Below are 18,596 nucleotides of genomic sequence, written 5' to 3'. Positions count from 1 at the left end.
TAAAATAGGTATGCTGGCGTTCCATCTTATCTACAGACAACGTCCTCATGTACAATATTCGAAATGATGGCAGAGACTGTTTGTATATTTAGTCATCGTAGCTTCGTTCCATGTAATACCAAGCAATACACTATGGTACGAGCTTGTAAATCTATATACAATCGTAGAGATAATACAAAACAATAAAAAACACGTATCCAACAAAGTTTATTTTGCAGACATTCTTATCTCTGCATCTTTACAAAAGAAATGCAGGAAAGCGCGAACAAACAGTATAGCCAAGACGATATTAGCGGGAAATAGCCACAGTCAACTGAGGATATTACTAATCTAATATAGGAAACTGATTCAGTCAACTCGCCCCCGAGCTATCCTATGTTAAACTTTGACGCATACATATACCTAATCAAAAAGAAATCTTCACATTGTAAATGGCAACTGTACTGTCTACTGTATCATTTGCAGATAACGATCCTCCTCAAAGTACGAGCTCAACGACGTGCTCATGTCGTTGATGACGAGATTAGACGAGGGATGTGTGCTACTACTGACCATATCAGCTGCCGATTCGCTCCAGTTCTGACAGTTTTGAACGTACTCCAGCGTTCTCTGGTATGTGTCAGAACCCATGGCAGTGTTATTATTTACCTGCCCCATGGTCATTCCGTTATCCGCGGTAAGAGACATTGGCAATGGAGCAGCACCGGTCGCAGCGTCACCAAAACCAGTAGGTGTGGATGGCAACGGAGGCGTTTGTAAACTGCTTTCCATCGGCTGCTGGCGTGTTGGCGCTAGTATTGGTAAATCTACTTCCTGCTGCCTTTCATTAGCTGCCATCGAAGGGGCATTTCCATTAGGAGCCATAGCTGCTATTGCTGGTGACATCTGCGACTGGCTGATGTCACCACATTGTATCTCGGTGTTAGTACACGGATTACTATCTACAGCCATATTCTCCCGATGGGAGTTGTTGCCAGTATTGAAACTAGTCAGACTCAGGCTAAACGGGTTTTTGTACTGATTATTTGGAGACAACTGATGCAGCTGATCATTTGCGTTCTGATGATTCACTGTACCGGATGGGGGTTGATTGATATGAAGCGATCCCTGCATCATCATAGCCAAGCAGCAATGATTGGCACTTTGGTCAGTTCGGTGATAGTAGCCGATTATGTTCGAACAAGCAATTGGACGACTCCGTGATTCGTAGGGTTGATCTTGCTGCTGTTGTGGTTGTTGGTGTTGCTGACCTTGCTGTATCTGTTGCTGTTGTAGTTGCTGCTGATGTTGCGATAGCTGATGCGAATGCTGACGTTGCTGATGTTGCACCTGGTGGTGGTGTTGATGTTGATTAAGCTGCTGCTGGGATTGGTGCAGTGACCGTTGCTGCTGAGCGTAACAGTTAGTATTACTGAGCAAAGCATAATTGTTGTTTCCATTAGTGAAATTCTGCGTTCCACTATCGTTGGCCAGCATTTGACACTGAACAGGTGTCTGCACAGACTGAGACTGACCAGACTGAGGTTGAACCTGGCTCGCCACAACCGTAGAGGGTGATTGCGTGAAATTGCTGATAGCGGGTGTCAGTGGAGTAATTGCGTTGTCTGGCATCATTGGCGACATTATCTGGTGTTGCGGAGTTTGCGGGGACATGACATTGCTTTGAAGACTGCATTCGTCGTTACTGTACTGGGATTGGGGGCTCATGATCATACTGACTGTATTCGTTCGCGGCTGAGTAAAATTAGCAGTCGGATTTTCTGGTAGTCCCATTGGCAGATTACCAACCGTTGTTCCTCTTTCGTTCTCATTCTGAGGAATGTTCCAGGAATTGTTTCCGGGATTTGCTCCGGAAACATTGTTAGTCGCAGCTGTCGTTGCAGTTACTTGATTTGACAGTTTACTGCCTCCGGCATCACCACCCATATCGGCAACCTGGTTAAGATACTGCAACATATCATCTGGTATGACAAGCTTATTTTCTACCATTTCGCCTTCTTCGACTTCATCTAGCACAACTTCCTGGTTGGGATGCAGCTTACTGGTGTTGGTTGAAGGTGGCATTTTGTTGCTTGCGGTTGTGCCTGTAACTGTTGCGCCAGGAGCATCCGTGCAGGTCGTTGCATTTTGAGCATTCCGTGTTACTGTGGCGTTGCTAACTGCAGTCGAACGACGATTCAGATATTGAAAGTTCGTGCGTCCTCCACCCGATCCACTAGCCACTGGCTCTGACATACGTCGGTCCATCTGTCCAGCAAGAGCGTTTTGATACTGACCGTATAATCCCATGCCGGTGTTTGTCATGTTGTTTGGAATGGAATGCCGTGCACCATTTCCATTCCCATTCAGTTGCCCGCCGGAATTGTTCATCGAACCCATCATCTGACCATTGCCACCGAACCGCTGCAGATGCGTTGAAATGAGGTGAGATGAAGGTGGCGGTGGTAAACTTTGACCTCCGGTCGTAGCCGTCGACATTGAGCTCGATCGCCGCGAGCTGCCCGGTGAGATCGGATCGTATAGTGACGATGAATTATAATAGCTTGGCCGCATGGTCGAGATTGAGCTTTGCTGTGATGCCTGACTGCTACGCCGGCTTATGTCCGCCGAACGCATGCTGTAATACGAGCTACTTGTTGTACTGTTGTTGCTATCTCGCCGGTTCTGTGCTGCGGCTGGATTGAGGTACGCATTCATCATCATCATCGTCGTGGTTGTGGATGACGGAGGAAGCGTCGGGCGCATTAAATCAGTCTGTCCACTCTTGCTAATCGCGGGCATGGGCTGCCCCATTGGCTGCGGTGGAGGTGTTACTCCTGGTTCCATTTTGAGATCGGTTATTTTTTTGTTTAGTTCACCCAGTCCAAAGTTCCGCATGGTTTGATTGTTAATTTCCGGAATGTTTGAGAGAGGGCTGCTGCTCAGTAACGAACCTTTGTTGTTGATGCGATTCTTAAACCGATTCCGTGGATTGCTACGGGCTGATATGGCCGCTGCTCCTGTAGGACCTCCAAGATCGACCATCTCACGTAGTACGTATGGTAGATCGGCCACCTCAAGATCTTCATCGACGTATGGCCACGCCGGATCGTCCAATCCGGCGATACCGTCCAACTGCATGTTTCCACTGTCATGATAATCCTCACCAAGCCCGGCTGTAAGCGCCGATATTGACATCGGACTGTTGATTGGCGGATGGCTAGGCGAATTAACATCCGATTCTGACTTTATACTAGGGCTGCTCATGCTTGTTGTCTTGTCTTCACTGTGTGGGCTGCTATCAAACATATGGTTTGAGCCGTCGCCGTCTTCTCCAGGCCCATCGCCGCCACTGCTTCCTCCACCGCCATAGTTGTTACCCTTGTGCTTTTTGTTGGCATAAAATTCAGCTCCGTGAACGGTTTTCACATGCTTCCGCAAGGAGCTGGGATCGGTATATCGTTTCGTGCAGCCTGGTGCTTTGCAAACGTACGGTTTCTAAAAAGTAGTGGTTGAGTAAGGAGAACGAAACGACCATGAATTCCTGAACAGATAAAACATTACGGATTCTTGTTGATTTCTTCGTACCTCATTACTGTGCGTTCGGTTTTGATGCTTAGCACGATCGGATGCGTTACTGAATGCTTTACTACATCCGGGATACTCGCAGGTATATGGCTTTTCGCCCGTATGTGAGCGAAGGTGAGTCTTAAGATTTTCCAGTCTTGAATACGCTTTGCAACATCCTTCAAACTGTAACAAATGAAGTGAAGGAATGATTAATAAAACACAAAATAATGTTGAAACCCATTTTTAAAGGATACTACTTACCGTACACTTATGAGGTTTTTCTCCCGTATGCCGGCGCATATGAACCACCAACATGTACTGGGCTTTGAATGGCTTCTCATCACGCGAGCAGTCTTCCCAGCGGCATACGAAGGACTTTTTGTTCGCATGGATATGATCGTTGTTAATGTGCTTCACCAGTTCATCCTGCGTGTTGAATTCCAGTGAGCACTCACGCCAATGGCAATTGGTTTCGATAAAATCACCCGGCTCATCCTTTGGGTCTGTAGTATCCGCACGAGTACCCCCATCGCGGCCACCACCGTCGTCACCAAACGCGCTACCAATACCGCCTCCATTTGCGTTACCGTTGCAACTGATGTCCATGGGGCTGCCTACCACAGCACCGCTGTGCTCAACAGTTAGCCCTCCGTTGCTTAATGCTCGATGCATCGGACTGAGATTCAGCCCCCCTTTTTGAGTAGTCGATGACGCAGAAATGGCTCCATTCGTAGGTCCTTGCGTTGATGTAGGACTTGGCAGATGGTTCGAGGTAATCATTGTCGAGCATTCATCCCGGGAACTTGTTTTGTGCGGTTGTCCGTTCTGGGGAGGACACTCTCGTTTGATGCGTAACTTTTTCTGCTGTGCATTACTGGCACTGTCGGCTTCGACGCGAGTCACTTGCGAGCTGGAAGAAGGTTGCTCTTGTTTCTTACTGGAGAGATCGGCTATTTGCTGTACCGGAACAGAAGAATTGATTGTGTTACATTAATTATTTATTTGGCTTCAAAACTTACTTCGAGAAATTGATCATTCTTACCTGTGGTTTGTTCAGTGAATGTCCTGCATGCAGTGGGTGGTGAGATAATGAAAACATACTGGCGGTCGGTGTGTGATGACCCGGGAGTGAATGAAGAAATCCACTACTACGAAGTAGATGCTGCAAATGCGGCGGCATTGCAGTATGCATACCCAAAGCAGGACCTAAGGCACTTGCCGATAGATGGCCGTACGAGCCGCTAGTACTGCTACTACGCGATGCGTTCACCAGAGAGGCTAGAGAGTTTGGCGAGTACCGTATCATAGAGCTGATGTCGAACGAATCCGAATATGGCGATGACGAAAGAGCACGCTTCCGACTCACACTGGCTCGAATGCTGCCCGGACGAGGACTATTCAATCGGCTAGCGGCGTCAATGCTGAAGTGAAAATCCGCACTAGCCAGTGAGTTGGCTGGATGCAAATCAGCAATTGCGTTGCGGGCATTTATGTACTCCGATGTCAAACCTAGCCCTGCGTCCGACGTGTTCGAATGTGAGAAATGAAATAACAGAGTTAGTGATACATAATTGCCGAAAAGGGAATAATGACAACACTTGTAAGGATATACGATCGTTTGACAAAACCATTTTTGACCCAGCACCTTAGCCAATATAGCCTAACGACATTGGCTTAAATGACCACCGCGGTTTTATTTATTATGCAAGGACGCTTATTTGGCATCATCGCACATTTCCACCCTTGCGCGCTATTGTTACGGTTTTATAAGTAACTACAAATTGCCCACGTTTAGAGATTACGTTTCTGTGCGCGTGTTCGAATGGCGATGGCGTTATTTTTTACAATACAACGGTGCAATACTTGTAGCCCGACTAACGATCACCACCATAAAGATTGTGAAACACTGCACCAAGCAAGCAACAAAACTTAATCATAAGATTATCACATGTGTAGTCAAGAAGAAGCCCCGATGCATCAGGTATTGCCGAGGTTTATTTGTGACTAGTTTCTCGAGTCAACTGCAACAGCTCTACTAAATTTTGACAAGGTCGTATTAGCTCGAGGAATAGAAACACCACCTAGCATATCAATAGCTTTTCATACGGGCGGAGCATCGATCATGAAAATTGCTGGCCGAAGGCTTGGTTGTGTGGTTGTAAAACGTCGTCAGTATTCCACGAACGTTTTAGCCAGCCGACCACAGAGCATTCGAATGTACATTAAGAGCGTATGCGTCTTTGACAAAGAGCTCCCTGGGCTCACAGTTATGATGACAACGTTTCCGGAAAGGAATGCACGTTGTAATCTACTTCCAGAGCACGTTGACGCTGAATAAAACGATCAACGATGCAACACAGTCAAAATGCTACAAAAATACGTTTGACGTTTCAAAGAACTTTCAAAGATTGTCCTAGCAATGCAATTTCGTTGTTTTACCACATCTTTGAAACCACACAAACCTTCGACCCGCATCATGTGATGAAACATATTGGCGCATTTTGCAGCAGTAAGTTTATGAAAGGTACGAATAATGTTCCAGTAAGGCGTCATCAAAAATCACTAATTAGTTAATATCCTTGTTCAAACAAAATGAACAGATAATTCTACAATTTGACAGTGTGTGGCACTTGATGATGTGGAAAATGGTCAAGGTTACCTAAAAGATGTGTTGAGGCAATTGTATGATACATTATTACATGGCATCATTTCATATTCAAATATAATACCTAATTTATTGTAAGCCTAATAGAAATATCAAAACAGACTTCGAATGCCTTCTATCAATTCTGAGTTTTTCATTCCCAAATCACAATCAGTGTGGTCAACATTGTTATTACACATATTGGTCACACCGTCCTTCTTATCGATTTAAGCACAATGGTGCAGTGTTTATAAAAAAAATGTGGATTAAAGTATTGTATCCAGCAATGTGAAACTGAATCAACATAGGAAACAGTATGTACATGGCGTGACGGAATCTCTCTTTCACATCCCTAGTACATGAACGTGATCGAACTTATAAATAGGTAACCCTTCTAGTGCCGTCATCTTCCACGCACTGTTTCTCGTCCACCCAATGTACGGATCTGCGCCTACACGCCGTTCCGCGGCTTCTGCACGGCACGCTAGCGTATGCAACTCTATTTCCTTCCCTTTCCTCACGGCTTTTAGAGTAATCCTCGAATGTAGGAGTAGGAAGCAGGGCGTAATTTGTCTGCATTTTATTGTTGTTTTTATTTCATTCAAATGTTTTGCCAGAGCGATCTCTGTACGGTGTATGAAAAATGCTGTACGAAACAGCATCGGCCCATACTAGCTGGCGAAGAATGTGCGCGTATAGTACGTCATTCGAGAACAAAGCTGGTACAATGCTGGGAAAAAGTAGAGAATTTTACGAGTTTTTTGAAACAATATTTTGACTGTCGACCAACACCCGTTACCCTATGCTTGGTGTGCTGTAGTTGGACAGGACGACCATGGTTTGATTGTAGGTGCGTGGAAGAAGTAGAGTGACAGCGAGGAGACATTAGTCATTCGGCGGTTAAAATACCATCCGCGACCACAACCATACCGTGGCAAAGGGAAGGTACATTCTGCCGGATGTTGTGTTCGAGCGCCGCTAGAAAAATCGATAGGTGGCTAAAAGGGGACGGAAAATGAGGATCTGGAAGCCACCATGCGCACGGTTGCAGGCAGTATTTTTAACAGCTAATGGAACCATTTGTTTGCATCGCGCGTTTGCAATCGCGCGCGGTCGTTCCGATGTGTTTGTTGACTGTTTGAAATGTTTCTCCCAACGAGCACTTCCGGCTAGAGACCAGCACGACGATTGATGATCGGTTACGGTATCTGATCTCACATAAACGCATTGCGTGACAAGACCTTTGTGTCCCAAAATAGTTACTGAGCTACATCCTTACCGTGGAGAGACGCCGATGCGTGTTGTAACGAGTACAGGTGTTCCATGTAACCGGGTATTCTGTAGGCAGGATGAAAGTCACTGGGATGGGGCACCGCCACGGTGGGAAGATTGGTCTGCCCGGCAGAAGGACCCGCCGTCGCACCGGTAGTACCGTTCGGTGTAGGAAGTCCTGGGCTGGAACCACCGGCCCCTGCGCCCGCCGGTGACGTTCCGTTGCTAATCGAGGTCGCACCGGTCGCTCCAGTGCTGCCCGACCGTTCACCGTCACCTTTCAGCGATGCGCCAGATGTGGCCGGTGGCGATGTGGCCAAAGGCACCATCGTTGCTGGAGCTGGCGGATGTGGAGGTAATACTGTCCCGCTAATCTGAGCGGCTTCAGCGTTAGCGACGGCTGCAGCAACTGCGGCTCGACGGGCACTCAAAAATTGTAGCTCGGCAAAATTTGCGTTACCAGCCAGGCTGTAAAGAGAAACAGAAGAAAAAAAATGAAATGCAATCAAATAAAGATCGTACATTGCAAAAAGTACCACGATGATATGGAGATACAGACGCCGGGAACGCAACAAAAAAAAACAACAATTTCTGCACGTGTACATTTCAGTACCGACCCTTCACGGGTCCGACGGCGAGGCAATCTGCTGACAAATCCCATAACCATCATTTGCCATGCGGCGTGTATGTAACGGGAACAAGTAAATTTTTCTTGAACGAAGCATAAGAAAGCAAACAAGTCAGTTTCGACAAACCAAACGATAGCGTGTAGGTTGGTTGAACGCACCGCAACATTAATAGCTAGAAATGCGAGTAGTGCGACCAATATGATAGCGATCGTTGGTACATTTTTGAACATTTTAATATTTCATCTCAAGCGAACCACGATCTCCGGTTAAAATGTCCGATTACGTTGAACTTATTCGGAAAGATCATGTGCGATAGCTGGTACCATTGTTTCCGCAACATGATCGCTAACGAACAACGGTGCTTAAGGCCATAGCCCATCATATTCAAATGGAAGCGGGCTATATGAACCGACCAACTGCTCTAGGACAGCACGATGGTTTCGTTTTAAACCAATTGAAAAGATATCGATCAAACGCGAGAAAGTGAACCTCGACCTACGACATACAGCAAGCAATAACGAAGATGGATGGAGACATCAAAGCGGCCTATAAAAAGACGAACGTTGCCACATTTCGAACGATATTGGTTCGTTGAGAGCTATCAAAATCACGAAGAATAAATCTGACGAACAATGTCCAAAGAGAAATTGAATGTCGTTGCTCTTGTTTTTTTTCAATCAATTTGTTTTGGACTACACTGATGAAATATTCAAAAGAATGTAGTTGTTACTGCTACTCAAACGACTGTTTGTTATTTCTCTACTTTTATACATGATCGAACTACCAGTACTTTATATAAACCTAAGTCCAGAGTTATGATCGATGCCGCCATGAAAAGTAACCTTAGGAAACCTTTTTTTTCATGAGCAACAAAAAACTACAGCTACACCTAAAACCGGGTTCAAATCTCGATTGAGCCTCCTTCGTACGCAGGACTGAATAGCCAGCTACGTGAAAATTTCAAATCATAGAAAGCTTTAGCAACACAGGCCATGATCGTTTACTGGTTGCTAAGCCATTTAAGAAAAAGACACCTAAAACCATACAAAACTAATCATCTGCAGAGACACAGGAAATCTGCGTGAGGTCGCTACAGCTCTACACTGTTTGGTGTTTTTCGTAATTTGACTAAGATGCTTTCCTTCAGAGTGAATATTTTTTCTTCAAAAATAGACAAAGGCATTCAAGGGCAGTCTACGAATTAAAACAAGGATGCCAATAGTACAAAGGGTTGCTTCTGTGCTATTGTATAATACCACCCACCACGATGAAATGCGTTCGTTTTGAGACGAGTTTCGGAAGCAAACACTTGCTGAACTCAGCACGTGCGGTAATTAGAACGGCTCAAAATGTAACATAAGTATCCGGTAGCAACAGCGTTCAGGAAATCACGTTTTATAAAACCTAGAGAAAAAATTAAAACACGGTCCGGAAACTGAAATGTTTCTACTGTACAAAACCGTATATCTGTCACACCACTATGTTTGATTAACGCTACACAATAAAACGGCGTGTTGACTAAAACCTTCGGTAATAATGAAAGTATTCTTGAAAATCGTGTAAAAGGAAACCTCACGATCGTTCGTTTACCGATGACGCTGCACCGTACTGCGAAATACGACGGAGAGGAAGCTCTCAAATTTCGCATAGCCCAACCATCATTCACCATCAGCGACAAAAGAACACGCCACCAACAGCGAACCACTGGTATACATGCTGGTCCCAACTCTTAGAATGGTGGTTTGCAAGAACAAATGATGAAAGAGCCAACCTCTTCGGCTCATACACTATTTAAACCGTGCTTTCAATGCATACTGCAATACGATCCTCCTTTTGTGAGGTTAGTTTTCTTTTGTTTACATCGATGAGCTGCATCTGCAGTACCATCGCGGTTCAACGATCCACTTGCTCCAGTGTAAGACGAATACCGTGAGTCTAGCTGATCGGCTTGAGGATGGAGCGAAACAGTTTTCTGGATACACTTAAGCTAGGGGACTATTGAAATTTTGATAAATAATATTTTTCCATCATAAGAATGCTCCGTAATGTGCTGAAAACGCAATCGAAACAACATAAGGAACAATAATGATCAAACTAGGCATTACCTCAAATATTCAACACCAGTTTTGGGGTTAATATCATTAATATATCTATGGTTAGAAAATAGTATCTCAATAAATTGTAAATATATCAATAAATTGTAAATATATGTCACGCCCATTACAAAACAATGCATCTTAAAAATCAAAAATGTGTATCCTTTCATAGATACACACAACTGTATGTATCGTTTGAATATAAAACGGAGTGATTTGCTAACACAAATCCTACTACAGCTGCAACTCAACTATTTGTTTTAAAAATTACAAAAACAGACAGTATCTCAGCATCACTCGAATCCACATTTCACGATTTATTAATGTGTAGAAATTCGCAATTATGAGATATCTTTTCTGTATTTTTTCTAGTTTGCGTTGCTATAGGTATCGAAAAAAATCCAATTGATGATAGATGTTTTATTTTTTTCTCAACATATTGTGCCAAAAGACGCTCAAATCGTAGTACTAGTAAACATTTAATAATAATGAATTATTTAAATGTGTCTTTTGTTGACAAATTTGTTTTTTCATTGAATTTTTGATTGTTCATTCCATGTCATTCGCATGTGAGTGAAATAGATTTCGTTTATCTGGCAAACATTTTAATTCATTTGTAACTTAGATTTAGACATCTGGGAAAATCGTACTGGTAAGACAATTATCGGGGATGAGCATTACTTCCTCGAAATTTATGGAGCACCATGCTGTTGTTGGCTGATACTTCACCACTGCTCGCTCATCATACTATGCCATTGTATTTTCTTTTGCTTCACTTTGGGAGCATGAAATTCACAGGAAAAAAACAAATTTAAAGAAAACACGAAAAAACGAAATGTCGAACGGAATGAAAAATAATAAAGTAATTACACATTTACAGTTCTTTATCGCACGCTCTTCCAGGTACCATCAGTTTTATGTCTACCAAATTGGCTGAAGGAAAACATGCGAACAGACATGGTTTGGCGATTATTTCGGCCAGTGTTTTGAGTTTATTGACGCTCCTCTTTTCAACGGGAGTGCAGTATTCGAATGGAATCATCGGAAATGTGAACTACGAGCGTAGAGTGTTTTGAAATGTATGCTCGACGACATTAACAATCCTCATATCACGAGCATTATCTTGATAACTTTTTTTAAGCTAAGATAAGATAAATATCAGCACATGTATATTATTGGCTAAAAATACAGTTTCTGTAACATCTTTAACACGTAAAAATCCAAACCCAGATCCTTACCAGTGCAAATATTGGCATCTGATTACCCCTCAGGCACTAAGCAAAACATGGCCTAGTAATCTTTTGTTCGGCACTTAGACGACTGATAAGTACCGTCAAAATGTAATTATAAACTTTGCAAAATCACGAAGCACCAATTCGTCTTCTCCCTCGTTTTGACCAAATTAACCGTTACTGAAGGAGGAGGGCGGGGTATTTTCTGAATGGAAACATCCCAAAAACTCCGAAATTGAAGGAGGCTGACATGTTGAAGTAGCAGGCAAGTATCCGTCGTGAGCGAAATTAGCTGACGATGCATCGGAACTCTGAGATGATTTATTCACCAACATGTCCAAATAACAGTCCGCACTGTAAACACAACCAGACACAGCAGACAAGCAGATGGGGTGGAATAATTAGTGAAACAAACGGTTTCAAGCCAGTGACCATCGGATTTGGTCAGTCGTATATTTGACACGCTCGCGCTACACACTCTCATTTCCTCACTGCCAGCAAATCGAAGGGCGCACAAGGCCACTCGTGATGTCGTTGAAATATGCAGCGGTTGTTGGTTGAGTGTGCCACCCGCCCTAAGAATACGCGAAACTACCTACAGAACATAAATTACACCTTCAAGCGACATCGCTCCGCTTTGTGTGGGGCGCTTTCGCGGTGGCTGCGAGTCAGCAAGACATACAATCTGCAGGATACTTGTGCGGAAAGGGCGCAGGAAAACCTTCGGCGACAATTTCAGCAAACCAACGCTGAATCGAAGCAACGGTGCTGCACTGTGGCTGTGCGCGCATTCCATACCACGCGCATAATAAATTGTCTGGAAAGTGCGTTTGCTTGTCGCTGCTGTCTCTCTTGGTCGGCTGTGGTCATGTGGTGTGTACACGATTGCGCATTGTGCTGGCCACTGCAACGCGACGCGGGTAAGATGGTGGAGAATGAAAAGGAGAGCAGGCGCAGCACCATGCCAACCAACGCTCGACGACGACGACGACAACTTCGCCGACAGCGATCGAGTGTCTTTCTAAGATGCGAGAAATTGTTGGTATTGTGTTTGCCTTTTCACCGCTGATTGGTGAAGCTTGCGTTAGGTGAAAAGTGTACCGTCAGTTCCCGGAATGCAAACGGCCCAAACGATCTACTGGTATGAATGGTCACCGTACGCTGTCCCTCCTCGTGCAGCCGTCATCTACTGTTTGCGCAGCCATGGTCCAGCGAACCTACCGCCACGCGCGACCACAGACAGCGCGAGATGAAATGGGAAAGAATCTTTCATTCAACCACTCGCGTTCTCTGCCGCACACACTGCACGCTGCACGCTTGCAAACCGTGTCAAAATGTGCGCTCAATTATGCCCTCTGCCCAGGATGCGCAGGAACGCCAATCGATACGACCGAACACGATGGAGGATAATGGTGCGAGAAACCATCGCCGTACGATAGCTGGGAACAATGATGATAAGTAAATTGTTAGTACAAGTAAATGAAACACATTAACTAATAAGTGATCAAGTATTGGCGTCTTGCATCTTGCCCTGACGGCAACTAGCTAGACTTCAGCATAGAGCAGCAACAGCAACAACAGCAGCAGCACCACGGCGGGTAATTCTACCCCTCATTCATGATCGTCGTCATGGCATGGTTCGCTTTTCCCCACGCGACACCTCTGTCCACAACAACCGCAGCCGCAACCGCATCCAGTGAAAAAAAGAGTCAATTTGTAAAACATACCCGCCACGGACCAAATTTCCTCGCTTCTTTTGCCCGTCAGCCGCTTCCTTCTGTTCCTTCTCGTAATTTTTCTTCCGCTTTTCTTCTTGATTTATCCTTTGTTCGGCAAGCACTAGCGCTTCTTACGGCGTTTGCTTTAAAATACAATTCGCACCGCACGTACACCTTCAGGTATGATTCGGTAAATGAATTAATAAAAACATGAATACATTTTCTGCCTGTTTCAAATGAAAAGTGGCTGCGATCGTATGCTGCAATACGTACGCATTGGAAACTACTCCTTCGCCTTTCGGGGGCTTGTTTGCTTGGGGAACTGCTGAAGCGAAATCATCATCTAACTCGTCGCGCCCAAAGCCAGAAAAGCCAGCGTCTACGAATCATGCGCAGCTTATTAATTATGTATTAGCTGCTGCCACCTCGCTCCTTTCGCCGGTCGGGTGGCAGAGACACAGCTATGGGTTTATTTTCAATCGATCGATCAAAATGGAGATTGTATGCATGCGCGCGTGTTTGTTTGCCGAGAAGTACGATCCGTGCCCACCACCCTTGTCATGCACCCCCGTGAGCACTGTGAGTAGGCGCGATTATCGTCGTCTATTTACACCACAAGGGCCCGACCTTTCCCATCGCCGATTATTCCGTTTAGGATCCCTCCCATCCCGGGGGCGGAATGTGCGGAAACAATAGTGGCATCGCTTCGACACCGCCGTCGGTATTTTTTCGCCCCGTGTCTTAGGTTGCACGTTGCGCTCGGCCGCCTGGTGGTAAGCTATCGTTTGCCAGCATCGACACACCCCATTTGCGATGAAGTGGTTCAAACGAGGTGTTGAAATGAGTGTCTTTATTTGGCGCTAGCCAGTGTGTCTAAGGGCATGGCGCTGCCGGCTTTCTGTCGCGGTTAACCACCACGGCCACAAGTGTGGCGGTTTTGCTGACCGCTTGGTCCGCGAGAAGTGTGAAACACCGTCCAGCCGGTTGTGTCCCATTATTTATGCTCACTGCCTGCGTGTCGATAGGTTTGCGGAGGTCCATCAAGAAAGAAGGATCGAATTTCACTTGTCGTGTAGCAATCCATTCGTTTGTTCCCCGTGCTCCTATTCAACAGCGTTCGAGCTGGAGGAGATGGATCGGTTTACTAGCGAATGGAATATAAAAAAAAGTGCCGATAAACGCAATACACAACCGTTAATTTTGTGAGCATTCATGGCTCAAAACCGAGCCCCTTGTGCTGCCCTCGGGCGGGTACCCCAGAGTGTGTGTAACATTTTAATCAACCCTAACCACCCGCCGCCGCCACCCGGTAGGACCGGGTTCTCAGGTCGTGTCTTTTTTCTTTCTTACTGCGCAGCACAGTACAGCGGCTGTGAAAGTTAGATCTACCGAGCGGAATTAAGCACATTATTCACTCGCTTTTGCCGCTTTGACCACACTACACGCAAAGGAACATGATCAGCCATCGACCGCGTTCATGTTACCCGGTCTCATGTCGGCCGCGTCCAATAATCGATTAATTACAATCGCATTAGGTGCGCTCTTAATTCGCCTTGAAGCAATACCCTTTTCTTTTTACCCTCCCAACGCTGATCCACGTGTGCCCACGTCGCAGTCTTTTCATTTCAACGCGTCTTGCCGTAAACTGTGATTGCCAGATTGATGTTCTGTTGCCAGATTCGCAATGATAGCATGCAGTGACGATGACCATAGAGTCTTGTCGCAAGTGGCGGATCTTATAATCCGTAGCCACTAGCACTTCAGCGCTTTTGCGTATATTTTTTGTTTCACAACTCCGATAGTACCGTACCTCAGCGTGTATACACAAATCCTACGATATATGCACGCTAAGAGTCCATACCCGATACGAAATAAAACCGAAACCGATATGGGCGACGATTGTGATGCCGATACTATGCATCGCGGCATGCATGTCTGCCCGCGTCGGACACCGCATGAATTGATGCAAATAATAAAGGCAAATAAAGAGCACATCAATTCATGCTATCCTTCTATCATTTGCACCCATGCCCACCACGAGCGAGCACGACGACAAGCTGTGAGACAGCAGTAAAAGCCGGTTGGGGTTGGTCGTTCTACGACTCACTTCCGCACCAGATCTGCGGGGATCAAACGACGCTTTCGGTCGACCGGTCCTTCCAATCTGCAACGATTCGCTCATGCACTCTCATTGCACTACACAGTTATGTCTTCCTAAACGTCGTGCGACGTTCAATTTATTGCGAGCATTCTCTCCCCCGTGTCTCCTTGTAAGACGAGTCGAGTCGGCCGTTCGGAAAGGAAAGGGAAAAGCCAAGCGCAGGCGATCCGCGGTTACACCAGCGACAAGATCTCCGCCAGGAACGGTTTAACTCCATCGATCGTCGGTGGGCCCCTGCGAGTTGACTGCAGTGTCGTGGTAATGTGGCCAAAACAGAAATTATCTGATTTATGATTATTGCGATTTATATGATCAGTTTCATTTACTCGCGTTCCATCTTTGCTCTGTGCTGCACTTCTCACTCACTTCGTACGTACACGTCTCGCGAAGTAGGACAACAAAAAGGCATCGGCACATCCTCGTCCCAAATTACCTAGCTGATACAACGTTATTATACGGTTTTATGCACATTCATTAAAAACTGTATAGATTGATGACCGAATTCTGCCAAGCTTTACCTACCCTGGCAATAGATTCATCGACCGTTTTTCGACATTTTCTAAAACATTTCGAAATAGCTGTGTTCACCTTAAAACAATAAACTACACTCTGTCATTATAAATAAATAAATAATATATATATATATATATATATATATATATATATATATATATATATATATATATATATATATATATATATATATATATATATATATATTTATATATATATTTATATATATATATATATATATATATATATATATATATATATATATATATATATATATATATATATTTATTTATATATATATTTATATATATATATATATATGTGTGTGTACATTTATATATATATATATATATGTATATATATATATATATATATATATGTATATATATATATATATATATATATATATATATATATATCATACATCGAACTTTTAAATCTTCTTTGCCGTTTTTCTGGATATGTAAACGAAGATGATCGAAAATCAAAGGTACAAAATTGACTTCGATCATTTCCTTTTTCTCTTTTAGCTTTAATAGCTTCACACGACAAAATCATCGAAAGATCCTGCACCAGAACCTTTCCGGTACAGCTAAAAGTACGTTTCCGGTGTTATCGACCTTCTTCTGCTGTACCTGGCAACGAGCACGCACTAATCGCCTGGTCGCGATCAACGGGACTCCTCTCATCTTTCAATTCGATGGATATTATCTCGCTGTCCCGACGGTTCCCGCTTACGTTAATTCTCAGATCTTATTCCACACTGTCAAATGGATCGGAAATCAAAAATAACTCCTTTAAACCAGTGAAGACGAAACGACCACATTTTACGGTGCCATCCTATTACTTTTTCCGCCCAATTAGAGGTTCTGTTTTAGGTTTCCGCTTTGCGGGGAGCAAGTTCTCGCACGGCTGGAATATTTCTACTGTCCGGGCGAGTGTTTCTGCCCTTTGCCATACTACTGTCGTAACCCTTCGCCGCACTATTGTGATCTTCTCGCTGATGGATTGTTTTGGTTAAAAGAATATCAAGTAAAAACAATCACAGCAACAATAGAGAATGGAAGGAAAATTGTGATTGGTGCTTTTGATGCTCTAACGGCTGTTTCGTATAACAGTGACAAACTATGCTGTCAAATGAATTTCGGAGCATTGAGATTAGACTGAAACTCAGCATTGAGATTCTGCAAATGTAAACGCAGAAGATATTGCATTTAAAATATTTTCAGGAAAATTGATCTAATTGTTGTACCACCGTAATGAAAGATCTCAATAACTGATGTACACGTGTGTAATGGCAAAATACAATTCGCTATTATTGGTGCTAATTAACCTTGTTTTGAGTATCTTATCATTGCAACATTGCATCAATTTGTTTTAAACCGAGATAGTTATTAAAAGCGTAAAAGCACCAATTAAAATTTCAAAACTTCATTTTCTTTTCGAAATATGATGAAAAAAATTAATAACTTATCCTTTAAAATGCGCTTCATGAAAGCATCGTAAATCTTTCTCGTACATTGTAATTAAAATCTAGTGTTTTGTGCTATACTGAATATTGATACGCTTTTCATATAGCTCTTGAAGTCAATCACTCTGTAAATCAATAAACTGCTGTAATAATATATATTTATTTAAATACTCGTTTGGCAGAAATAGATACAAATGTATTGCACGATATGTTTTAATTTCTACTTCTATCTGTTTGAGCGCTCATGGAGAAAGACACGGATTAGTTTTGTTCATACAAAAATCACTATAAGGTCAGAAGAATAAATTTGTTGATCAAAGCATAATGTATAGCATAGAAAGTATAAAGTAAACTAGATAATCTGTTTTCCCTAGTCAGATTTAAATTCGAAATAAAGATGTTTTTTGAAGCTTCAATCAATTTGTTATTTTTGAGAAAAAAAAATAGAAATGTATCTTTATACAATGGATTTTCATGACAAATGAAAAAACTAAAACAATAAAAAATGAAATGTGCATGTGAAGGAATAATATTGCGTCAAGTGTTTCCATTTTTTTCATATGACAGGAATTTAGCCTCTTGTGTTGAAAAGACGTGAAGTTCGCTATAAATTCAATCGTGTAAGTAAGAACTCGTTCTCTAATTTGCCTCATTTCCATACGTATTGTAATGTACTTTCATACGTATTGTAATGTAAACTATTTCGAAATTGGAATGTTTGCTTATTATTGGCTGTACATTACACACAAACGCGCAAACAAACTTTAATATATATATATATATATATATATATATATATATATATATATATATATATATATATATATATATATATATATATATATATATATATATATATATATACATATAGATATATATATATATATATATATATATATATATATATATATATATATATATATATATACATATATACATACATATAAACATTTCATGTCATAAACTCTAAGACTTGCATTGTGCTCTCATACGAGTCATTAATTTACATCGTTGCATTATAACCTTCATAAGCACGCGAAAGAAACTAAGTCATCATTTAAATATGCGCAGAACGGTACATGATTCTAAAGAAAAAATGGAAATGAACGAAAAAAGGGAATAAACTCAAATAATAAATGCGCCCTCGAATAGATTTAATTTACATATTCGAGTTAATCAATTTAAATAAGTTGTTGAGAATTGAAAATTGAGATATCGTTCTTTTCCATTCCTTCATTCGTATGTTTGCTCCTTTATTGCTTTCTTGCTTTACTCACGTGTACGAACTTTCTCGACACCGTCGAATGGTAC

At 42.9% G+C, this 18,596-nt stretch overlaps 1 protein-coding gene across 1 annotated transcript; it reads right to left on the bottom strand.

Moving 5' to 3' along the window:
• Positions 1 to 73: 73 nt before the first annotated feature.
• On the bottom strand, positions 74 to 7,533 carry LOC128730554 (transcriptional activator cubitus interruptus). Its single transcript, XM_053823610.1, has 5 exons — positions 7,473 to 7,533; positions 4,592 to 5,064; positions 3,811 to 4,506; positions 3,568 to 3,732; positions 74 to 3,477 (listed from the first exon to the last, which is right to left on the bottom strand). The coding sequence occupies exons 1-5, from the start codon at positions 7,516 to 7,518 to the stop codon at positions 448 to 450; spliced, it is 4,410 nt and encodes a 1,469-aa protein (XP_053679585.1). The 5' UTR covers positions 7,519 to 7,533; the 3' UTR covers positions 74 to 447.
• Between the last annotated feature and the right edge of the window lie 11,063 nt (positions 7,534 to 18,596).

The sequence above is a fragment of the Anopheles nili genome, chromosome 2, assembly GCF_943737925.1.
Source record: "Anopheles nili chromosome 2, idAnoNiliSN_F5_01, whole genome shotgun sequence".
Taxonomy (NCBI): Eukaryota; Metazoa; Arthropoda; class Insecta; order Diptera; family Culicidae; genus Anopheles; species Anopheles nili.
Note: the sequence above shows the minus strand (reverse complement) of the source record. Positions and strands in the feature narration are given on the sequence as shown.

What these genes read in the sequence shown, in the direction of transcription:
- LOC128730554 (XM_053823610.1), bottom strand. Translation starts at nt 7,518, where the DNA reads ATGGAACACCTGTACTCGTTACAACACGCATCGGCGTCTCTCCACG. An exon ending in CGCATCGGCGTCTCTCCACG is followed by an intron (nt 5,065 to 7,472) that starts GTAAGGATGTAG and finishes CGTCGGACGCAG; the next exon opens with GGCTAGGTTTGACATCGGAG. An exon ending in ATTCACTGAACAAACCACAG is followed by an intron (nt 4,507 to 4,591) that starts GTAAGAATGATC and finishes GTTCCGGTACAG; the next exon opens with CAAATAGCCGATCTCTCCAG.